Here is a 24,099-nt window from a genome sequence, read left to right as displayed (position 1 = left end):
ACCACTCATCTCGTTCTTCAGCAGCTGAAACGTGGGCTTCTTATTTCAGATTTATTTTCCACCCGTCTTGCAACTTCCTGTCACAGAGACAGAGAGGTGCTGCTGGCTGGTGCCAGGTTAGCCAACAACTCGAACTAACACTTCTGGTACCTGCTGGGAAAGGAACGAGCTCAGATTTATTCTTTTTCCAGAATCCCCTGAAAGATGATCCCCTTCCAAACAGCTGGAAGTCTTTTCTACAAAGTCTGTTCTGCCTTTTCCAGGAAGTCCACACGTTTCCCAACCTGCTGCTGAAGTCAGCCACTGTCAGCAGACTGTGTGTGCACTGCACAGAGACATGTCAGAGGTACGGACTAAAGAAAAGATTCATTCATTATCTCAGCATCCTGCATTATTCTGACATGTGTTCTGTTAGACGTCTGCCTATGAGAGAGCTCCATCTCTGATGTGAGAGGTCTGCAGTCCAGCTAACTTTAAAACACGTTTTTAAAGCCGAACACGTGAAAGCTGAAGTCCGGATCAGAGCTTCTCAAACAGACGACACAGTTTTCTGCCTGGTCTGATGAATCCGTTCATCAGGCAGGTATCACCTTTCACCGCACAGCTCTACAAGCTCTGAGCTTATCGCAGCGATAAGAGGCGGGATTAAATCAGATTAACACGAGCTCGTCGCCACGAGAACTCAGAGCTGCTGCTGACCGAGTAAAGTACAAACAGAGCGGGCGTGGCCGCTGTGCCGGGTGGAGTCGCACTTCACCACACGTATGCGTCACCGTCACTCTGACCGCACCAGCAGCTCCTCACAGACACTGACGGATGTAGGTGACCCCAAAAAAATGAGACGTAGGCCGACGGCGAGCCCCGAACGATTACACGGCCTGTCCGTCACCGCGAAGGACGAAAACTCGCCGCAAACACCTTTTTCAAGGTGACGACCTGAATCTGTACGAGAGCGAGGAGGAGGGAGGCAGCAAACAACACGACAAACATCGAGCTCCAACATTTCTGCTCCTGTTTTCATCTCAGAGCAAAAACAAACAAACATATTTTTAAAAAGGTAACTCGTCATGACGCACGCTCCCGTGTTTTCTTCACCACATGAAAACACGCCCTGCTTCTGTCCTCAGACGTTTAAACTATGACCTGACGGCTGCACGGCCTTTAGTCCCTCCTTTCTTCGTTTGGGCGTTTCTTTTCTTTTCTTTAAAGTTTGTTATTTACTGAATATTCTCAGATAAGCTGGAAGAGCAGACTTTAGGAGAGGCGACCGGCTCGGGCAGGAAGAGCGACGCTGTTGTATTTGACCAATTAGATTTGGACCCTGGGTCTTTGTCCAGAGCACTGATTGGATCGGGCCCAGCTCTAAAGAGGTGACGACCACCTGAGGGATACAAGGGAGGCGGGACGGGACTGTTCCACTCCTGCACACTGTCCTGTGTGGCAGATCTGTTAGAAACCATCAAGTTCCTTAAAATCTGCTTTGAAGAAGCACATCAGCTGATTCTGATCTCACTGGATCTAAAGAGGGATTTTATCAGCTGCCTTTTGTGTGTGTGTTCAGTAATAAACACAGAAACCTCCAACAAAGGTGGATTATTCCAGCACGCACGTCTGCCAGAATAAAGTGGAGGCAGCTTCCTGTGATCAGACACAAACTGTTAGAAAACCGTCGTGGCTGCTTGAAGCAGAGACATCTGGAGGCCTTCATGGGCACATTAATAACTTCATCATGTAATGCCTGCTCTGAGCGCAGTAATTAAAAGAGGCGAGGCTGTTCATTACTTTATAATCGTGCAATAAACACAGGATCATCACACAAGAGGGCACTGTGGACCAGAAACACAGAGAAAGGCAAGAACAGGCCAAAATGCAACAAAGGACACATTTAAAAGCTTAATTTAATCTCAAATTGCCCATAATTAAAGAGGAATTCACATTTCCTCTCCCTCCTGCTCTCAGGTCACCTTCTGAGCGTGGCCTGGTTTCTGTGTGGCGAGGAAATCGTGTTTAACGGTGACATATTTTCGCCTCAGGTCTCTCGGGAGGTTAGTGTGTGTGTGATGGACCTGGCAGTGATGGAATCGATTCAGACACGGATGAATTTCTTTCTCGCTCCGTCTCTTTTGTTCTGGCTGCTGGCTGCTTGCTGTAACAGGCGGTTTTTCCACCTCCGCCTGTGGCCTCGCCAAGCAGCCCCACCCTGCCTGCTGCTGCTCCAGCTCAGGCCTGTTTACCTGCTGAAAGCCACATTTACTCCACCAGATGAACGAAAACAACAGCGGCAGCAGCTGAAATGGAGCACTTCCTGAACGTCTACGCAGTCCAGACATGACACAAAACGCCACGGGAGCAGGACCGAGCCCCGGCAGCCAGAGCCAGAGCCGATTCTGAGGCCTCTGGAGCGGATTCTTTTTTTTTCTGGGCTCTGGGGTGTTGGTTTTTGGGTGGAGATTGTGGGGGCGGGTGAGGGTGATCAAAGCCGGGGTAGGAAAATAAATCATGAAAGGCTGATTGGGGTTATTCTGGTAGCGGTGTGGGAGCCGACAGGGAGTGGACGCACAGCGGATTCCTTTGTTGTGACTAATCTCCCTGCTAACCGCGCATGCTTCCATTATCGGACGCGACCATGTCTGTCCTGCCGCCGCTTTAATCAGAGCAAACAGATCCAAAGAACCAATCTCAGACGGGTTTGTGTTAGCTGTGACTCTGACTCCGATATTACAGGTTTATAAAATAAAGCATTACAATGGGAGAGCGCTGGAGTCCACCTCACGCAACACAATAGAAAAAACACACAATTTAATTTGTCTGCCTCATTTTCTTAATTCGTGTCTGAAGGAAAATTCATGTCAAACATATCTGACAGCATTTCTTTGACGCTTCAGCTTTAATTTGTTAGGGGGGGGGGATAAAGGGTGCGTCCGATAATGGAACCAGGATGTAACTACCGTTAGCATGCGCGGACACGCAGCGAGCGGAGAACAGATGCCCGGTTTAACAACAATAACGGCTGCGTTAACGGTGGAACAACCCGCGTTTATTCCGGGAAATGTTTCCAAAAACACCCCAGTGCCGTTAGTTACAGGAAGCAGGCTGCCTCTGGTGGATAACTGGAGGATAAATGGTGCAATCCTGCCACCTCATCGGCTCACAGCCTGCTTCCTGCCGCTTGTTTGTCCGAACAGGTGGGCCGCATCACCACAACACAGCAAAAAAACGGGCTAGCCTGCTAGCATAAAAAAACGCAAGTGTGCGCAAAAAACACCGCAACTGTCTCGTTTTTAAAAGAAAACACGCTCCGTGACTCCAGGAGTCTACCTCCCATCCATTTAGCGCAAACAACAGCCAGGCTCAGTGATGAAGCACCTTTCGCTCCCCTCTGGGGTAGCATCGCTAGGCGGCTAAGAGGCTAAGCACTTAGCGAACAACACCCCGGAGAAATCCACACAAATGCAGCACAATTTAACACAACATAACTGAGACCAGGCGTTAAACGTGTCCAAGGGAGAAAAGGCAGCACTGTACCCCGCCTATTTTTATCTGCAGGTCGTTTTCTGGATGCGATGCTAACCCCATTCAGGTGCACAGAAAACCGGTAAAAATGAAAAAAATATTCAGGTGCATTTCACCGAGTTTTAGGTAAAAGGCTTTAAAACTAGACCTTAAAGGTGTCCCTCCACTCTCGAATAACCCTGTCCTGCCGTTTATCCATCAGTGATACTCACACGACGCGGGAGCCGCTGGTTGCGCTGTCACCGCAGATCGCTCTGCTGCCTCTGCGGGGGATGGCGCTGCTTCTCGGGGTTCGGCCACTGGGAGGGCGTCGCTCTCGGGGGCAGGTTCTGGCTCCGGTGCGATCTTTGTACTCGCCGGCTCGGCTTTGGGAGCGGCCACTTCAGGCTCCTCGTGGGCAGAAGCTGGGCTGGTGGAGTCTGGGACTGCCGGTTTGAGGGCTGGCTCCGGTAACGTTACCGTCTCCGTCTCCTTTAGATCAGGGAGGGAAGTTTGCGTGAAGTCGTCAGGAACACTATCTTCAGCTCGGTGCCGCTCCAAAGCGTCCTTAGCCCCGCCAACGAGGTCCACAATGTCGTCATCCACGAAGTAGTGGTCCGACCTGGACTCGTGGTCCGGTTCGGCCTGGTAATGGTGCACCTCGTCGTTGAACATAGGAGTGGTGGAAGAAACTTGATGCCCCTCGCTGTCTGCCATTTTTCTTGATTTTCCCTCCTCCAAACGGTCTCCCGAGGTTGGAAAAAAGTTTCAGCTCCGGTAAATGTCCGCTCAGTCAGTCACCTCCTGTTGCACACGTCCACCAGGAAGAGCCGTGAAACCGCACCGTGAAGTCCCCGCCTGTATTCTGCCTCTGACCCCGGACAAAGTTGGAGCAGCTCACCGCAGGACAGTCACCACAGAGTCGGACCCGAGTCCCCAGATGGCCGCTGAGAGGGGGAGAAGGGGAAACACCAACGACCAATTACCTACGGCTTAACCCCAGAGTGACACAAGCTGTGACCAATCAGAGAGCACCGAAGGTGGGCGGGGCGTGATGGGACGGCGCCACAAAAGTGCTAAAAAGCATAAAGTTGATTGCTCCTGTCCTGACATGACTTTCACATGTTTATAACTATGATGGTGTGAACTCTGAGGGCGAGGAGCTCAAACTAGTCGCCTTACTGAACTATTCAAGTCACGTGATCCTGTTTGAAATCACTGATCCTGTAGCATAGGTGTCAAACTCTGGCCCCCGGGACACATTTGACCCGCAGTGTAATTACATATGGCCCGCGAAGCCATACCAAATTACTATTGCTGGCCTACTGGTATTATACAGCTAATATCTATATATATATCTATATATATATAGATATATATATATATCGTTTAGTATTAAGCCTTGATTGTTCCATATTCAGTTTTTCAGCAAAACTTGTTTTATTAATAAGAAAAGATTGATTCTCATATCTGGAGGAAGGTTTTTGTTTTTCAATAAATATTCATGTTAGCCCGCAACATTGTTCCAGTTTTGAATTTTGGCCCACTGAGTATTTGAGTTTGACACCCCTGCTGTAGAGGCTGACCACCGGATAAACACTGGTCTCCTAAATGAAGGTTAGGTTTGGAAATCATATCTAAAGTGGACTTATTTCCAGCTCCATTTCTCTACTAGAGTAGCTTTGCATGATCTACAGATCAAAATCATCCCTTATCTGATACTGTGCCCCCAGTTCATCCTCTGTCTGAAACAGCAGATTTAGCCCCTCCCATTTTAAGAAAGCTTTTTTCTAATTGGGTGCCCACAATGACACATCCAGATTCCAGAGTAGATAAAAGTGTGATAAACTGAGTGTCCAGAACAGCCTGCAACCTCAGCGTTTGACTCACAGACATTACTGTGCAAAAAGTGACCTCATGATTACAAACATTGGTCTAATAATGCCTGTGCTCATAGACCAACCTACTAAAATACAACATAAACAAGAGAAATCACTTAAATGCTACATTAGTGACCATAGTGATAAGTACAAGTTAAGGATAGAGGAATAACGAACATTAATCACAGTATTTTGGGCCATGGCTGATCCTCAATGGATGAGAGAGTGGAGTGGTAAGCTATCAGTAACTAATCTTAGGTCGTTTACATTAACAGCACATTCACTTTTACAGCTTAACTTTTAAGTGCACTAAAAGTAAACATTATATAATGTAAAGTTAATAAAATATATTTAAAGTCTGATCATGCTGATGTATGTTAATGTACAACTATGCACCAGGTTTTATGGTAAATGATATTGTGGGTTTTATTATATACTGGAAAGTGGTGAGATGACATAGCAATGATGCAAACTAGACTGAGGGTGCTAAAAATACTAGCATGCAAAGTACAGAGTGAATAAATGTCTTACAGAGTGTAAAACAGTGTTTGCTTCTGAAATCCAGCAAAGCAGAAGTATAGAGTCAAATAAAGAGGAAATGCGTTGGTAAATTTCCAGTGCAGCACAGAGCACATGGTGCCTTATTTAAAATGGAGGCTACATATCAGAGATGACTAATCAGAGGGTTTCACAATCCTGTCAGAGGCAAAACTGCTGCTTTCAGGTCAGCCAGGAAATGTCATTCAGATATCCACGTGTTTCTAACTGCAGATGACAGTTAAAGTGGACCTGTAGTGTTTTTTATACTTATTTCCAGTCATATAGATCTCTTATAATAACTGTGGATATTCGTAAAAAGCAAAGCAACAGGAAATTCCTTCAGTCTGCTCCAAACACTCGTTTTACAGTTTTTTCTGCTCTTGGATCTTTATGATTTTAATCTGGACTGAAATCTGAACCCAGAGCTGACGTGTCTTAAATCTGACCAGCAGGGGGCGACTCTGCTGTAAAAACATGTCTGATTGTCTATGAGAGTCTATGAGAAAATGGACCTCCGGGTCACCTGATCTCTGATCTCAATAAACACTCTGGAGTATTTTTGGACCATTTTGCACCCATGAGTACACGCCCGACAAAAATTAATTAAATTAACAGCTGGAATTAACAAAGAGCAACACTTCAGAACTTCCCGAACATCCGACCACGATGTCACAGTTTCCTTCCATCTCTTCTGTCTTTATATCGAATAAAATTGACGCCTGAAGCTGAAGCCTGATTTTTACTTTCTAACTGTTGCTGATGTCAGAAAACTCTCAGGTGACGTTTTTATGATACGATTCATTTTTAAATGAAGATCTTTTGCAGACATGCGTTTGTCCCTATTGTTATACTCCAGGATCAAGTTTCTGCACGTCTGATTATTCCAGCAACAGACCTGCTTTATATGATTTAGAGTCCAAAAACTATTCATGTCGTACTGACAGCCTGCAGATGTTCAGTTGATCAAAAACAAGTTTAGCTCCCGTCCCTTAAAACCCGCCTCTCTTTTACTATTCAGCCATTTTCTGGAAGCCTGCCGAGGGGCAGCACCCGTCGGTTTCAACATTTGAAAAGGCTCCTGGTGCCTCGCTGGTTATCAGAAGCTCCGGCTGCTAACTCAGAAAGAACTGTTGAAAACGACTGTAGAAGAAATGTTTATATTCATGAGCATTTTTACATTAATAGAAGAACGAACGAAAGTGAGGAATTATTCATTTAACAGCATTTGTAAGAAACATTGCATATTATATTATATACACGGGCCAATGCATTTTCATTTAAGAGAAAATAAACATCAGATTTTTGTTTTTCTTTCAGCTGAGTTAACTTTGAACATCTGTCTGTGACGACACAGAGCTGCTGTTTGTGTTTTGTATGTTTTTGAGGATGGAGGTGATCATTTCTGCCACTAAAGTAAAACTCCATCCATCAGGCAGAGATTTCATACCTGCTGATCTCTAATGTGGAGCCTGCAGTGGCAGGATTACAGCTTCACAGCAGAAGTTAGCGTGACGACTGTAAGAAGCACCTCTGTAGCACAGAAACCAGGATGGACCCTGAGGTCATCGGAGTCAAAAATCCTGTTTCTTAGGCCTCTAATGAAGAAAGACTTTAAGCTGGACTAAGTAACTTCAGGGTTTTATTTTACTATCATTGTCATTTTGTGTGCATGTATAGAAACATTAATATTACTATATGATTCTTTAATGTCACTGTACTTGCTGTCAGGGCGCCGATGTCTTTTTAAACGGACCCCAGAGCAGAGAAGACGCAGCTGGTTAGCAAAGCAAAAGTGAGCCTTTATTAGTCTGAATGAAGACAAACAACAAGATGAGCAGGAAACTGAGCTGAGTACAGGCTGTGAACAACGATGAAAACGATGATGACTGTGGCGTGGAATAACAGACGACCACACAGACGAAATACACACTAGAGGTAATCGGGGAGTGGAAACACACGAGGAAACAGCTGACACTAACAACGACTCTGTCAAAATAAAACAGGAAACACTGAGAAAACACAATAATCAAAGAATAAAACTGAAATACAGGAAACACTGAGTGGCAGAGCCGCTGCTGTGACACAGACAGACTTTGTAGCTACGCTGAGGCTCTGCTGGCTAATCTGCCCTCCCTCACATAGTGACAGTTTTTCCAGCAATCGTCTAGTAAATGAATTCATGGCGTTTGCCAAATTTGGCTAGTTCTGGTCATGAGTTATCTAAAATAAATCTGTCACACAAAGAAACAACTTGATCAACAGCTGATGACAGGGCTGGACTGGGACAAAAAATCGGCCCGGGCATTTTGACTAGAGACCGGCCCATCAAAATGTGACGTCATTCATGGGTAAAACCGCAAAGGATTCTGGGAACTTGTGGCAAGCGGTACTAGCGCATGCAGGCTTTCAATTGAACTCAGTTACACAGCGATAAAAAGAAACACAAAAAATGGCAAGAAACTGTTGTATTATTAACTGCAATAGCCGGTGTTGTGCCAAAAAGTGATTGTCTGCCAAAAACTGATTTCTTGTATTTAAATTGCTATAAGTAACTTGTTGGGCTATAATATGTGAAACATATATCAAATCAGCCCGTTCTCACTCCCGAGGCGTAACATGCCGACGTTTTGTCACGTCCCGGGGCGTTCCTAAGGAACGCGAAAGGAGACCTTCGGCGTTGTTATGGTACGCGGCGGGTTATGGCCGAAATCCAGTGCAATGATGCTCCCGCGGTAATAGACGTTCCAGCCCTGTATTCCAGCCCTAAACCTAACCTTATCCCTACCCCTAACCATAACCTTTTTCCTGAGCTTAACCAGGACTTTAATGATGTTAAATAGCGTGTTTCTAAGCGATTTGAAGAAAAAGAGCGAACATGTGTAGATTGAGTCCATACGGTTCTCATATTTCCTCATTTTTCCGAGGTCGTCTTTTAGGAACCTGGTGGGTAGCCGAAAACGTAATATGTTGACGATTTGTCACCTAGCGTAAAATGTTACGCTTTGGGAGTGAGAACGTGTTGGTCAAATGCATCCCTCATGGAAGACATAAAGTCATATTGAGCTACAAACAACATTAGTGTAACAAGGTAGAAGCCGCAATCAGTCTTTGGCAGTGACTTTTATATAACCTTTATTTATGCCGTTAAAAAAAGTCTAATTAACATTAAAAATGTATTTTGTAAGAAGTAGTTGGACAGCAGAAATGGCTCAAATATTACAATAGTTCTGTAAAAATATTTAAAGTGGGGATAAAGGACCGGATTGGTTATAATGAAAGTACAATAACACAGAGTTGTAAAGATACTTGAAAAAACAGATAATTTTTTAATTTCATATATCGCCCCTTTGTAAACGCTGTTCACCGAAGTCTATTTACCAACATAGATATTACACATAAAAAATACACGCAAACATTGGAAATCAGTTTTTGGCACAACACCTGTTGCATGACAGCCACGGGAAGCCGACGGGAAAAGAGATCGGTTGTTATCAGATTACGTCGTGGAAATTGTTTAAGCCATGTTTCCGAAGTAACAAAGCCGATGGATGGCCTATAAGATTGCTAAACAAGGGGGAGGGTGCATCCGACCTCCTCGGCTATAATTGGTCCAGCCCAGAGTCGATCATGACCAATTGGCCGATCCAACACCTTTCATTCATAAAGTTTCCACAAAAAAAAAATCGATCGGCCCATAAAAACAAAAATGCCCGGTGGGCCGCTGGCCAGTCCAGCTATGGCTGATGAACAAAGTGACCTTGAGCTTCAGTACCGCCTCATGTTTATACGATTGCGCGCCTAACTTGACCTTTTTATACGTCGCAAAAGCAAACAGAAGATAAAGTTCAGTGAGTTTCATTATTTAGCCTGTTGAATATGAAGACAGAAAATAAAAAGAGACACAAATACAAGTTAAAATTTGGAATTTGTGTTATTGATTTGGAATTTTCAAAAATGTCTAATCAATTGTATTTAAATAGGGCCCAATAACAAAAGCTGATTGGAAGTGCTTTATGTTATAAAGACCCTACAATGCAAGAGAGAAAACCCCAACAATCTGATGATCCCCTATGAGCAAGCACGTGGCGACAGCGGGCAGGAAAAACCCCCTTTCAACGGGAGGAAACCTGCGGCAGAACCAGGCTCAGGGAGGGGCGGCCATCTGCCGAGACCGGTCGGGGGACTCGAATCCACTTCTTATCAAATTTCTCTCTTGCTACGACATTTGTGATGTTATGTATTTAGGTATTGGTCTGAAAGAAAAAGACACGAATACCGAGTTGGTGTTCAAAGCCACCGTTTCAAGCTGTGCGTTTAAACGGCTTGGTGATGGCTTTGGCCAGCGCAGTGAAAAACCTGACGATGGCAGACGGCTTTTTCTCTTTTGACAGATGTTCAGTCAAGCTCGTTGCAATGAGTCTCACAGCGATGGATTTCTGTAACTCCAGAGCTACTTGAACATTTTCTACACTCCCAAAGACATCGCGCAGGTCTCTGAGGATGTGCTTTTCAAGGTTTTTAAGGTTTCGGGGAGTTATAATAAGCTCTTTATCCTGCAGTTGGTCCCATACTTCTTCCAGCACCCAACGGTGGATGTTCTCAGAGCCACAAATGCACATGATCTTTAATTTTTTAGCTATACGGCTAAATAATTTGTAAAGGATTATTTTGATATGAGCTTTACGTCGAGAAGCGTCTGGCACAGTTTGGTCAGGTTCTGGCTGGGATGTTGGGACGCTCGTCTGTGGTTCTGACACTGACGCTGTACCACGTAATGCGAGCATCACGCTCTGACTCTGGCTCTCAGCCTGGGTGTGAAACCACCAGCTCATGAGTGCCATGAAAACTCTGACCTTTCTGTTGATGAAACGATCAGGAAAAGTTTCAGGTGCCGCGGGGGAAGCGTGGTGGGCGAGCATTTCTGTGAGCTGCTTGGTGAACTCCGGACTTTTGCCCATAGAAATGTTTTTAAAGAGTTCGAGCTCACAGGTTTCATCGTCGCTCAGATCTTCTACGGTCTGAAGCGGAAAATCATCAACCAGCTTCTCCACTGACTCGCTGCTTTCGTCCTTCCCCGTGCTCTTAAATGTTGCCCTGATGTTTCTGACCGCGCGAAGAATCGTTGCTTTGGCGAACTGCTTCGCAAAGAACGCTTTAATCTTAGCTGCGGTGTTTTTTAGTGGCTGCTCCAACTTACCTTTAAACGATGCAGGAGTGATAACTTCATCGCTCTCTGAGGAACTCTGAATCTCTGCCTCGACTGAACGAGTGAGCTCTTTTGCAAACTGCTCGCTCTCTTTGATCATTGCTGATTTCAGCTTCTTCGACTCAGGATCTTCAGTTTGATCCACAGCTGGGAAAAGCTCAGCGACAGCCTTTTGGAGGACAAACTCCACAGTTTTCTGAGTTGCCGTATTTAAGCTGTCCTGTGAGCCTATCACGAGTCTCTCCTGTTGGCCATCCAGCTGTTCTTCTGGGACATCTTGGAAGTCTAAAATGTCAGCGTCCACCTCTGAATCAGTGAGGCTAACGGTGTCAGCGCTCCTGCCGACAGACTTCATCATGGAGATGAAAGCTCGAATCATTCTCCCACCAAAATGGATCATTTTGTTCAGTCGATTTGGAGGAATGATGTGCTGGTTTTCTAAACTTAAGCCTGTTTGACTGTCAGCAGACTGAGCAGATTGAACACTCAGCAGAACCTCTTTAACAAAGAGCTGCTCGAAGTTTTTGGTGCCATCCTCGTGGCCGTGATGGTCTGCTTTCAAAGCTTCCACCAAAGGCTCGGGAAGTATGTTGCCCATGTTTTCCAAAACAGCCTCCTCCGAGACTTCAATGTTGGCATTCTGGGCGAGCGTTTGAAAATGCTTCGACGCTATTTCAATGGTCTCTATAATGGCCTCAGCCAGAAGAGTCTTCGTGGCGATGTCAGGCTTTCCTGCTTTAATGGAACGCCACTGCTCAGCTGTCATATTTGCAAAGAAGGAATCGATGACAGGACGAAGACGAACAGCTGTCAGTTCCTTAATGTTCTCAGTATTTATGTTTTCCATTTCTAATGCTTGTATGTTAGAACGGCTTAAATGACTATCTGTTAGGTTTTGAGTTGATCGCGTCTGAAATGGACCTTCCAGGTTGAAAGCGTGTAAAATGCAAGTTGCAAGTTTGTGTTTCAGAGACAGTTCCTGCTCCTATTTATGGGTTTTTTGGCTGATGACGTCAAACAGAAGTTCAAAGGTTCAAAGGCAAGCCGGTTACGTCACAGTAAATGACTGTTCCATCGTCCCCGCCCCTAGCGACTGCTTAGCAACCGTTACTATGTACCCTCCGGCAGAGAATTGTTGTTGATATCGCGATAAAAGTTCCGAGCCACAGAAAAGCCGCTGGATGATTTGAGAGTTTTTCACTTCAGACGCTGAATGAAACTTTACCTGTGACGCGTTAACAGGTGAGAGCAGCCAGCCAATCAGCGTTCAGTTTGCTGCGGAAAAACTCATTTTAACGGCGTTAGTAACAGAGGTTGTGTCCCAATTCAGGGTCTGCACGCTTGAAGTACGCATTTTAAGTGTGATTACGTCACCGCCACGCGACGACGGCTGTCTCAATTCAAATGCGCCGTCGATTTTCAAGGCGCTGATGTTTCAAAGGATTCAAACAAAGGCTCAGTCTAGCTACAAATTTCTGTCTCCAGTGTAATTGTCATGTTAAAGAATCACACAGAAATATAAATGCTTATATTTGCTCACAGAAAACTAAAACGAGTATAAAATAAAGCCAACACCCCACCGTTACCAGGGTAACCTGCTTCCTCACTGATCTCAGAGATGTTACCAAATATCATCCAAAGTTTGGAAGTCTTGTTGTCAGTGTGGACAAAGCTGTAAGCAGATGTTCTTGACCATCCACAGTTGTTTTCACAGATCATTTCAGCTCCGTCGCTTCTTTAGATGTGATAATGTTTTGGACACTTGTAATGTTTTCACTATCTCTGATGGATCTCTTGTGTTTGCAGCCTGACCTGCAGCGGGATCTCATTGTGTCATTTCAGAGATATCACTTCCAAACTTCCTTATCACACCGACCATCCTGTGGCCTTTTCATCTGATCTGTGCATCTGATGAAGAAATAAACAAAGAAATAAAAGAGCTTGTGAACAGATGACTGTACTTTTCAGCACCTGCAATTTAAGACTTTATTCAACAAATAAAGTAAAGCGCTATACAAATACATTTACCAAATAGTTCACTGAGCTGTTGTGGTGCGTTTTATTATTATGGTCTAGGACAGGAGTCGGCAACCTGCGGCTCTTTAGTCCTTATACTGCGGCTCCGCGTGGTTTGGGAAAATAAATTAAGTATTTAGCTGAAGTGTATTTTATTTATGTTAGTTCTTTTTAACTTGTAGTTCTAAATTGGAAGATTATTGTGATTTTGAAATATAAAAATAAAATTATATTCTATTATTTTTTCATCGCTCAATATAAGCATCACACTCGTGGAAGCCGGTATACCCGCTGAAACGCCGTGCATTTATCGAGACTTTCAACCCCAGGTAGGCCAGTTATGGATCTTCGGATCCACATTATGTCAGCAGCTCCACCGTGAACTAAAGACAAACACGCTCACGCCTCACAGACAACAGCTTACAGTCCTGCGTAAACTAACTTCGTACAGCCGCGATTAGCAGACGCTGTGCGCAGAGGTTCAGGAGCAGAAGTCTTATTGTAAACATATCACGGCAGACCGACGATGTTTGCATGAACACGCTTTTCTCTTTATTGACCACTTTTCACACACGGTTGCTGTACGCACACAGCCGGCTGTAGCTTTGCAGCTCACAGCCCGACACACACCAACAACAGCACAACAGCACAGATAGCGCAGACGTAAAGGCAGCGAGGCGTGATTGCGGGTGCCGCTCAGGTGCGTCCGCCTCCCCTGCAGACCACGCCCCGCCGCACGCATTAACCTGGTAAAATACATATTTAGGCAGAATTTTGCAAATATCTATTTTTAATTTTTCAGCAGCATAGTGCTTTTTTACCAATTATTTTTTAAAAGTCAGGTCAAGGCTCCAACAGCCCAAAGGCGATATAAGGGTGGCGGCTCACAACAGTTTTTGTTTGCTGGATCATTTTAGTTCAGCTGGGTGTCTTTCCTTTTGTTATATTTCTTTAAGAGTTCAAAATGTGTTGATTACATAAATAAAATGTAATTTTCTCTGTAGCACTTCATGGATTTCATAAGCAACACACCTTAGTTGTTCACACAAAGCATAAAGGTAAAAAAAACAATATATACAGTGTTATCTTCATTTTAGATGTCAAAAAGTATTTGCGGCTCCCAGAGTTTTCTTTTGCGTGGAAACCGAGTCGAAATGGCTCTTTGGGTGTTAAAGGTTGCAGACCCCTGGTCTAGGATCGTGCTGCTTTTATGTTTGGCTCCTCCCACCATGGTCTGTGGGTTTGAGCTTTTCTTTTCTCTACTCTCTCCAAGCTCTGTGTGTGTTTTCATGCACACATCCATCCAGGAATCCTTTGGCTTTTAAAAGAACAATAATAGTGTGAACAACAAGATCCCACAGAAATGATCACAGCGATTGGGCATCAATTAAAATGTTGACAATTAGATTAAACAACTGGTGACAGAAGCAACGACAGCTTGTAAAGTCATCTAGTCAGCTGCTCACGCCCATCCCAGCTACAACTCTCTTAATGGCATCCTTTCAGTTCTGCTGTTGTGGCTCATGATTGATTTTAAATAATTGTTCTCATACAGCCCGTTCTCACTCCCGAGGCGTAACATGCCGACGTTTTTTCACGTCCCGCGGCGTTCCTGAGGAACTTGAAAGGAGACCTTCGGCGTTGTTATGGTACGCGGCGGGTTATGGCCGAAATCCAGTGCAATTTCCAGCTCTGTATTCCAGCACTAAACCTAACCTTATCCCTAGCCCTAATCATAACCTTTTTCCTGACCTTAACCAGGCCTTTAATGATGTTAAGTAGCGTGTTTCTAAGCGATTTGAAGAAAAAGAGCGAGCATGTGTAGATTGAGTCCATATGGTTCTCATATTTCCTCATTTTACCGAGGTCGTCATTTAGGAATGTGGTGGGTAGCCGAAAACATAATATGTTGACAATTTGTCACCTAGCGTAACATGTTACGGTTTGGGAGTGAGAACGTGTTGTTATATTATAGTGACGCATCAACAGCGTAACAGCAAAGTAACCTCGAGAGCTCGAGTACTGACCCACATCTATAAGACTGCAGGCACAACTCGACCTCTTTACACACTCAAAAACACCAAAGATGACGTTTAATGAATTTCATTCTTTAGCCGGGATATTTCCACCACTGACAGAGAAATACCAGTTAGACCACTGTGATGAATACTGGAACACGATAATGCCGCCCAGCAGGGGTTTGCTGGCCCAGAGAAACATCTGTACGATGCCTCCTGATGTCTGCACGAACCCACCTAAAGAAGATCAATGCAGACACAAGAAGAACAGCAGAAATGACACGAACGTGCTGCAGATGTGGGATTCAGAGCAGGATGTGGTTTGTACAGTGACAGTTACCCATGTCAGATATGATGGTCACAAAGAGTGGAAGGCCCACAGCTGGTTCCTAACCCGCTGACCTGTGTTTGACCCTGTCAGCTATCAGGCCTGTTCCGTTACAGGATTACTTTGAGCTGCTCAATTCCTCAATAAATAGAAATGAAAATATGTTTTTGACATTAGTTGAGGTCACCATACTTGTGCTCCGGTCCACCAAGCTTTACTTCCACCTGCTTGTTGTTCAGCTTGATCCCAGTGTGTTTAAATCCCCACCTCTGGTCTCTGTCTTCACGCTGTCCGTGTAAAGTCCACACAGACTGAAACTGCCACTCTGACTTACTGTGGGCAGAAACTTGTGCCATTTCATGTCGACTCATCAGCTTCTCTTGGTTCTTTTTGTGATTGTGTTGCTGAGAAGCAGCTTTGTGTCTACATCAGCATCTCTTCAGAGCGAGGATGAGTGCAGGAAGCTTTCATGCCCTTCGATGAAGCTCCGGCTCTTTAATCAGTCTTCCTCCACAGGGTCCCTGTAGCTGGTGTGGACCCTCCTGTCCTGTTTCTGGATCTCAGTGGGACGTTGGCCGGAGGACTGGAGGCACTGCTCAGTGGGGAAGATGAAGACGACTTCTTGGACCTCCATATTGTTAAACACTATGAGGAGGCTGTAAAACGACTTTTCCCTCAGGTTTCTTCTTCCTGTTTTAGAGATCATTAAAACTACCAGATGCAGACGGAGGGAAATCTCGAGTCATTTCCTTTGGATGTGTTCCAGGCGAAGGCCGAGGCGTCCTGGGACTGGGACTCTTCTAGAATCAATTCAATTCCGATTCACAAGGTCCCAAATCGATTCGATTTAATTCGATTTGAATCTGGGAAATTTTGACAGTCAGAAATATTATAATTCAGATCAGTACATTTACATATTTTTGTATCTATAAAAAGGAAGCTGACACTCACAAGACTTTATCAAAGGTGTGAGCATCAGAGCAGAGGCCTTTGTGTCAAAGTAGCTGAAGATAAAACACAGAAAAACATGAAGGTTTTCCTGTTCTGGGATTTTATAAAAATATTCTGCAGTAGATCAAAAATGAAGGAAAACCATTAATAAACATATGAACATGACCTCTGACGTTACAGCGGTTTTATTAGAGACACAGCGTTTTGCATTTTGCATAATTTTAAAAAGTTAAAATTTGTTCAGTATTGAACGGCAGAAATTAGGTTTTCTTTTCGGAAGTATATAAAACGGAAAAAAAACACGTCGGCGACAGCGCTGTAAACAACGGTAGACTTGTGCGTAACAAGCAAGCGAATAATGAAGAAAACAGACAGACAGGGGGAGAGAGAGAGAGAGAGAGAGAGAGATGTGCATCATGGTCGAAGCAAAACAGTAAAAGTCAGAGTGAATTCATGACGATGTTTATGTGAAGCTAGTTTGGATCTTCTTTTGCTGGTTCAGTCAATATTGTTTGGAGAGACATCAAACTAACAGCTTTAGAATCGGCGCATAAAGGGCGTGAACACAAAGCTCGACCCGCCGACAGATCAGAATCAGCGAGCTGTCGGCTTTCAGCCCCGACCGTGAGAAAGGCGACATCTCACTGATTCTGATCCGCGCTGTGTGTTTACGTCTCTGTGCAGAATCCGTGTTCCTGCTCTCAGTTACTGTCTTAGCTGTTTGGTGGTTGTTGAAATTTTGTGAGGTTTAACCTGAGATTCTGGCATTTCTGGCAAAATAAATTTATATTAAAAAATCAATGCAGGATTTTAATGAATCGATTTCACGTTATCCAAGCCAGAATCGATTTTAATCGATAAATTGATCATAAAAACCCACCCCTAGACTCAACGGTCCACGAGCGCTCCCAGCTGAGTCGTGTGGCGCCCGCTGACCAGAGCGTGTAGCTGACAGTGCGCAGGGCGGTGCAGATGGTCCTCAGGAGACGCATCTGTGTCAGTGTTACTGGAAGACAGGTGTGGCGTACAGCACAGCAGGCTGAACCAGAGGGGGTGGAGCAGGCTCTGCTCTCTGACCTGAGTGATCAGCAAGGCTACAAGCTGCTACTGCTGAGGCTGCAGGAGGCCGGAGGTGACGGAGCAAACTGTTCTCCATCAGGCATCATCCTGACCACCTTCTCTGCATCTATTATTATTATAGGATATATTGTACAGTATAAAGCGCCTGGTGTTGTGATTTGGGGCTATATGAATAAAATTGAATTGATTACAGGACATCTGTCAAACCACACAGTAACTCCTTAAACTACTCTTTAATTTTATATTTTTACTGTCATTTAAAGTTCTGTGATCACTTCTAGGTTTTGTTTGCATGGATGAGGCGAGGTGGTGCTCTGTCCTCCTGCAGCTCTCATGTTTCATCCTCAGGAACTGTGGACACATTTAATCCGAGCACACAGAGGAAGGAGAGGACAGTGCTGCGTGTGATTATTTAGAGTCAAGCGCCGACAAAGATCCTACGTTGACTTTAATGAGGATGTTGTGGTTCAGGGTCAGAGCAGGCGGAAAATATTAACATGCAAATGATTTAGGAATTTAATCTCTAAAAGAATAAAGCAAAATGTAAATATTTCTTTATTTCTTTATTTATTAAAAAGGAAACGATCTATGAGCTAAATGTGCATCAGTGCAAAGAAACGCTGCTTCACATATACAGTTACACAGCATGCTGATGACAGGCCAGACTCTATATATAACATGTGCACATATATGTCACAGTATTTATGGCTGCTTCACACGCACAGCAGGCATGTGATCACGTGTGAGAGGAGCCGAGGAGGCTGCATATTTACAGAACTGTCCCTTCAGATCTGACATCATCTCCTTTATTTCAATGATTGAAGACTAAACTTAAGGTTTAGTTCTGCCTCAGAAACACGACCTCAGTGTAAAGACAATAAACTGTTATTATCTCTGTTTATAAAGAAGTGAAACAGCCGTTAAAAGAGGAAGTTGAAGTGACTGCTGAGAGCATGAACATGAAATCACAGTGATGTGAGGCATAAGGAGATAAATCTTCACGGGTTAACCAAAACCAACGTCTGTGAAACCCAGAGATCCACGAGTGGATTTTACCCACAGTCTGAACACTGAAACTGAAACCTGACCCAAGCTCAGTGTCACGATCACTAAAGGAGGGGTGGCGTGCCGGGGATGGCACGGGTCATCCTGGCTCCACCCTCATGTAGCTTTAAGCTTTAAGAGTTTAGTTTCACCTGACCTGGACAGGTGTAGCTCTACCTGGACCTCATGCACTCCAGTAATGATGCTACGATAAGATAAACAGGGTTTGTGCAGCAAGTTCTGCTCATTTACTGCTACAGCAGATTTGCATGATTTAAAGTCCAAAATAATCCTTCTTTATCTCACACTGAGCCTCAGTTCATCCCAGCTGAAACAAGCTGTCTTAGCCCCTCCCCCTTAATCAACTTTAAACCAGAGGTGGGTGGAGCTTCTGTCCCTGACCATCTTAGGGATATCCCTTCTTTATGACTCCTCTAGCCTCTATAACATTTGGCCCGCGAAGCCATACCATATATATATATATATATATATATATATATATATATATATATATATATATATATATATATTGTTTAGTATTAAGCTTTGCTTGTTCCATATTCAGTTTTTCAGCAAAACGTGTTTGAGTCCATAAGAAAAGATTCATTCTTATATCTGGAGGAATAAATATATTTCAATAAATATTAACGTTAGCTCGCGACTTTGTTTCAGTTTTGAATTTTGGCCCACTGTGTATTTGAGTTTGACACCCCTGCTCTATAACGTCCAAGTCATAGACTGTATATAAAAGATGGACACTGCCATCCTGCAATCACCCACGTGTTTCTTCGCTCTGTATTTAAAGCTGTTATTTTTTAACCTATTAAGCTGCATTAAAACGAATAAAAAGTAGTTTTACCTGCTGAAATACAATGACTCTCCACATCAGGTACTGAAACGCAGCAGAAATGATTACCTGCTGATCAGGGTGGATTATTTAAGGTTCAGCTTCATGTTCAGAAGCAAAGTTTCTTATGCAAAAGTCACACAACCTGCAGTGTGTGTGTCAGATCTGAAACTACTGAATTGTCAGGATTTGTTAATGTTCCGACGATTCTCTCGGTTAATACGTTTTGTTGTTTTGCACAGAACAAACTCAGTAATCATAACTATAAAAAGTCTTTGGTGCAGAGCCCAAAGACAAGACAACAGATGTTCCACCAAAATGAGCAGAGAAATGAATCCACCCCCAGCCTCAGCTCTGAGTGGGGGAGTGAAACCCCGTCATTGCCTCTGTGACCTCCACATCACAGCAGACGGTCTCCACTGTTTGCACTGGGATGGAAACAGCCGTCAGCTGACTGGGGGTTTACTGGGAGTCTGAGTAAGGTGAATCACTGCGCATGTGACCAGTCTCTGCTGGAGCTCTGTTTAATGCTCACACCCTCCATCAAACACCAACACAAACCTGTGCAGCTGTTAACACGGCTGCAGAGGTGTCGATGGAGAACAGTCCGATCAAAGTGCTGACACTGAGCCACAGCCATCAGCAGTTATTTGATTGATCCTATAAAGCCGATCAGATCTTTGAGCCTTGATCCAGTTTAAACAGGTGAGTTATAAAGTCATCCTCCACCTGTGCAGGTGTCACGAAGGGGGAATTATCTTTAGAGACCAAAACAGGTTTTGTATCAGGCTTTCAACACGCAGATTTTAACATGGGAGTCTATGGCACTGACTCACTGCTGGAGCCCCTGCTGGACGTCAGAGGAACTGCACCTGGGTTAAAAACAGTGAGGTGACAAAGCTTCAGTGGACAACGTGATAGAAACCAGAATGTGTCTGTGATCAGATTAAATCACTATTTCATGCTTTATTTTGTTTCCAGGGTAAACCAGTGCTAACTGGTGGATCGGTGTGAGTGTTGACCCAGTTGCTGCCTGCTGCTGACATACAGAGTTATCTTTAGTCGATGATGATGAGGAGGATGATGGCAGCTGCTCTGATTAGCAGCGGTTGCCTAAGAACGGCGTGGACTGTTTACAGAGTGTTTGAGGAACATTTGGCAAACGTCTCGCAGAGAGCGGAGGACACAGAGAAAACTGAGCGCTTACTGAAGAGCCTGAGAGACATCAGCGAGGTCCAGAACCAGGCAGAGCTGTCACGTCCTCTCAGGGCCGCAGCGTCAGTCCAGGTACCTTCATAAAGACACCCCATAGTTACTGCACTTACTGAGGTCACTTTGAATCCTTTTACCCCGATGAGCTGCTCACACTCTGTGTCAAAAACCTGACATGATGTCAGCTACACAGCACAGGTCCTGGTCTGGGACAAAGACACAACTGGTTTCTTTAGATTTTGCTCCCAAGGAGCCGGAATAAAGTTAAAGTTAAAGTTCTCCACCTTTCTAAAGATTCTTTGGTCCAGTCCTTGTACCTGACCTATCAGAGGGGTGTTATTAGGCCACTTAACTCTGACCTATGAATTATTAAAGCATAAAAAGACTCCTACCTCAAGTAACCAGTGTTGAGCCAATAAATGAGAGACGACTCAGCAAAGAAGCGTCTTTAGGCTGTTAGCAGCAGCCTCTCACACAAACATCCTCTGTTTCCATTTCTTTATTGGATTTGTGAAAAATGCCAAAGATGACACAGTTTGACACGTGATGATGATGATTCCCAAAGAGCTGTTAGCTGAAACTTGGCATATCTCAACATGCTGTGCAGCGTGTCCCTAAAATATTAAGGAAACTGGACAGAAGAAGAAGAAATGTGAGACCTAAAAACTCCCTGTAGATGAACAATATCTGAAAGTCACGTCTCTCATAAATGTGTCAGAGAAGGGAAACAGCAGGAAAGGCTGAGGTCTGAAAATGACACGAGAACTGAAGATGAGAGGAACAGGTGTGATGGAGAGATGGAGCCACATCGTGGTCAGTTTGTAAGAGGAGGTGAGGAGGAGGTCCAACAGTCATCTGTGCAGCTGGTGGAGGCTCTGTCATGGTTTCAGCTGCAGCTCAGTCAGAGCTGTTGGAGATCTTTGATAAACTGATGAATCACAGAGTCTGATCCACCACGCAGGAACATCTGGAAACATCTCACTGACAGCAGCTTCCTGTTCCAGCATGACAACGATGCAAACACACTGTCAGTGAAAGCACACCTGGATCTGACAACACACAGCAGGACACCATCAGTCATGGATGGCAGAGCCGCCCTCAGCTGAGGAGACGTCTTCCTGAGGAGACGTCTTCCTGAGGAGACGTCTTCCTGAGGATCCTCACAGAGCTGACAGACAGCTGCTCGCACTGAGGGAAGGATGAAGCTGCTGCTGGTTTCTTCCTGTGCGGCTTTAATAAAGTCACAGTTACTCTCGTCTCTCCAGCAGGAAGACAAAAATCCAGAAACTGGAAACAAGCAGCTAATCCCAGTGAGAAATATGTCCATGTGACCGCTGTCGGCTGCTCCTCCTTGGCCTCTGCAGGGTGAAAACACAGTTTCTCGACCCCTCCTGTGTAAATGCTGTGCAGCAGGCTGAACGTGGATTTGTGAGTCTTTTATTTGCTGTAAAGTGACTTAGTAAATAAAATAATGATGCAGGAGAGCAGGAGGAGAACAGACTGAATACGAGGGAAATCAAATCAAACCCAGAATGCAAAAGTGCAAGAACAAAAACAAGCTCAAAGGCCTCCTGAAAAAAGAAGAAGAACCAAATCAGAGAATGATGAAGCTCAGCTCCAGGACCAGGACATTTCCGGGTCTTTGGTGCCTCTTCTGGTCATTACAACACAGAGAACATCTGACTAGTATTCATTAATGGGCATTTCCTGTACCTGTTCAAAGTAGTACACTGTGCACGCACGCAGCGAGGGAATGTCTGGACCCGCCCCCCCGCGAGTCGAGCTTCTTGCATGTGTTGTCTGCTCAGTGACAAAGTAAACAAAGCTGCAAAGGAATCATGAATCCAGTGTCGTCACTACACATCAGACAGGGACGAGTTTGTCATGATTGTTGATCTGCAGTGTGCGCTGCTGCCTGTGGTTGTGTGACTGTCAGACTGTCAGCACCTGTGACGGGTCTGAAGGTCACAACACACAATGAGCACACAAAGTTAAAAATGCTGCGTAATCCCCCACGCTTTCTCTATTTATACACACACACGTGCACACACTGCTGGTGTAATACGCTCAGTCATGAGTCACTGGAGAGGAGACAAACTAAGTGTGTGTGTGTGTGTCTGTGTGTGTTTTGATGGATGAAGGTGTTGCTGGAAATATTTTGCAGAGCTGGTGGAAGATATTTGCGAGGTGGGCGGGGCTTGGCGTCAGCATCATGGAAATGCCTGTCTGAGCTCCTCTGGAGGACTTTGATTGATCCTTCGTCACATGTGCACAGACTCACTGTCCAAACATCCACACAGTCAGTAAGAATCTTATAATGAGGAAGAGGAGGGAGGAAGCAGCTCAGTGAGTTTGACCCAGCAGTCGTCTTATTTGAACCCAGATCAGCCTGACGCAGCCTTAAGTTTCACATTTCTGAGCAGAAGATTCAGAAATGTGACTGAAAATGAAACAAACAGTCTGAGATTCAGCAGCAGACACTCCTCGGAGCTTCTCCCAAGCAAGCCGGTCCTGAGTAAATGTGATTCTAATGACTCGTATGGTGATGATGCAGAAAATAGAGGAGTGTGTTACCTCAGCCAGGACAGGGAGATCTCAGTTTCTGGATCAGGTGGCAGTCAGAGGCCTCTGCAGTCAGACGCTGGGTTAGCAAAGCTCTCTGTAGGGACACGAAGTTTCTACTAAAAGTAACAGAAATAAATTTTTTTAGTCAAAATCGTGCCTGGAGTGGTGAGTCAGCACAGCATTAAACTGTCAGGAGGATCACATGACCTGTGAGTCGCGTGAACCTGCCCTTTAACACCTGGGAGAACGGTGACGCTGCAAGAAGGCGATAGAAAGTCAAAGAAGCTGTGTCATGCTGGACCAGCATTACACACACGCACGCACACACACACGCACGCACACACACACACACACACACGCACGCACGCACACACACACACACACACACACACGCACGCACACACACACGCACGCACACACACACACACACACACACACGCACGCACGCACACACGCACGCACGCACACACACACACACACACACACACGCACGCACGCACACACACACACACACACACACACGCACACACACACACACACACACACGCACGCACGCACACACACACACACACACACACACGCACACACACACACACACACACACACGCACGCACGCACACACACACACACACACACACACGCACGCACACACACACGCACGCACGCACACACACACACACACACACACACGCACGCACGCACGCACACTGCAGGAGATCGATGTGCTGCGACACGAGCCAGGCTGTCGTGACTCAGCACTGTCTTTGGATCTCTTCCTCGTCTCTCTGCTCCTCAGCCTCAGCTTCGTCTTCCCCTCATTTCATTTCTGCACATTCGAGGCCTCCGTGTCGGCATTTTGGTCGCCTCTTTTTTTCCCTCTGACTCTCGCTGCTCTCCTTCTGCTCTCCTGAATTAGTAAG

The 24,099-nt window shown here is 45.0% G+C and overlaps 2 protein-coding genes across 5 annotated transcripts in view; both read right to left on the bottom strand.

The window, feature by feature from the left end:
* Positions 1 to 4,452, bottom strand: part of rtn4b (reticulon 4b) — a 32,988-nt gene extending 28,536 nt beyond the window's left edge. The window contains exon 1 of one of the 4 annotated variants that reach the window (XM_087849942.1): positions 3,726 to 4,452. In XM_087849942.1, coding sequence (XP_087706068.1) covers positions 3,726 to 4,209 — 484 coding nt within the window. In that variant the 5' untranslated portion in view covers positions 4,210 to 4,452. Of the gene's footprint in view, positions 1 to 3,661 lie in introns of all 4 variants that reach the window. The other 3 variants (XM_087849939.1, XM_087849940.1, XM_087849941.1) reach the window with 3 other exon arrangements.
* A 5,426-nt stretch (positions 4,453 to 9,878) lies between these two features.
* Positions 9,879 to 12,124, bottom strand: LOC148099862 (uncharacterized). The gene has a single exon (XM_087849660.1). It carries the CDS (start codon positions 11,963 to 11,965, stop codon positions 10,214 to 10,216), a length of 1,752 nt encoding a protein of 583 aa, XP_087705786.1. The 5' UTR covers positions 11,966 to 12,124; the 3' UTR covers positions 9,879 to 10,213.
* Between the last annotated feature and the right edge of the window lie 11,975 nt (positions 12,125 to 24,099).

The sequence above is a fragment of the Neolamprologus brichardi genome, chromosome 13 (genome assembly GCF_056152115.1).
Source record: "Neolamprologus brichardi isolate AB-2024 chromosome 13, ASM5615211v1, whole genome shotgun sequence".
In the NCBI taxonomy this organism is placed as follows: domain Eukaryota; kingdom Metazoa; phylum Chordata; class Actinopteri; order Cichliformes; family Cichlidae; genus Neolamprologus; species Neolamprologus brichardi.
The sequence above is the reverse complement of the archived record's forward strand: the minus strand, read 5'-3'. Positions and strand labels throughout refer to the sequence as shown.

Coding starts and splice junctions, on each gene's coding strand:
- LOC148099862 (XM_087849660.1), bottom strand. CDS start 11,965: ATGGAAAACATAAATACTGAGAACATTAAGGAACTGACAGCTGTTCGT.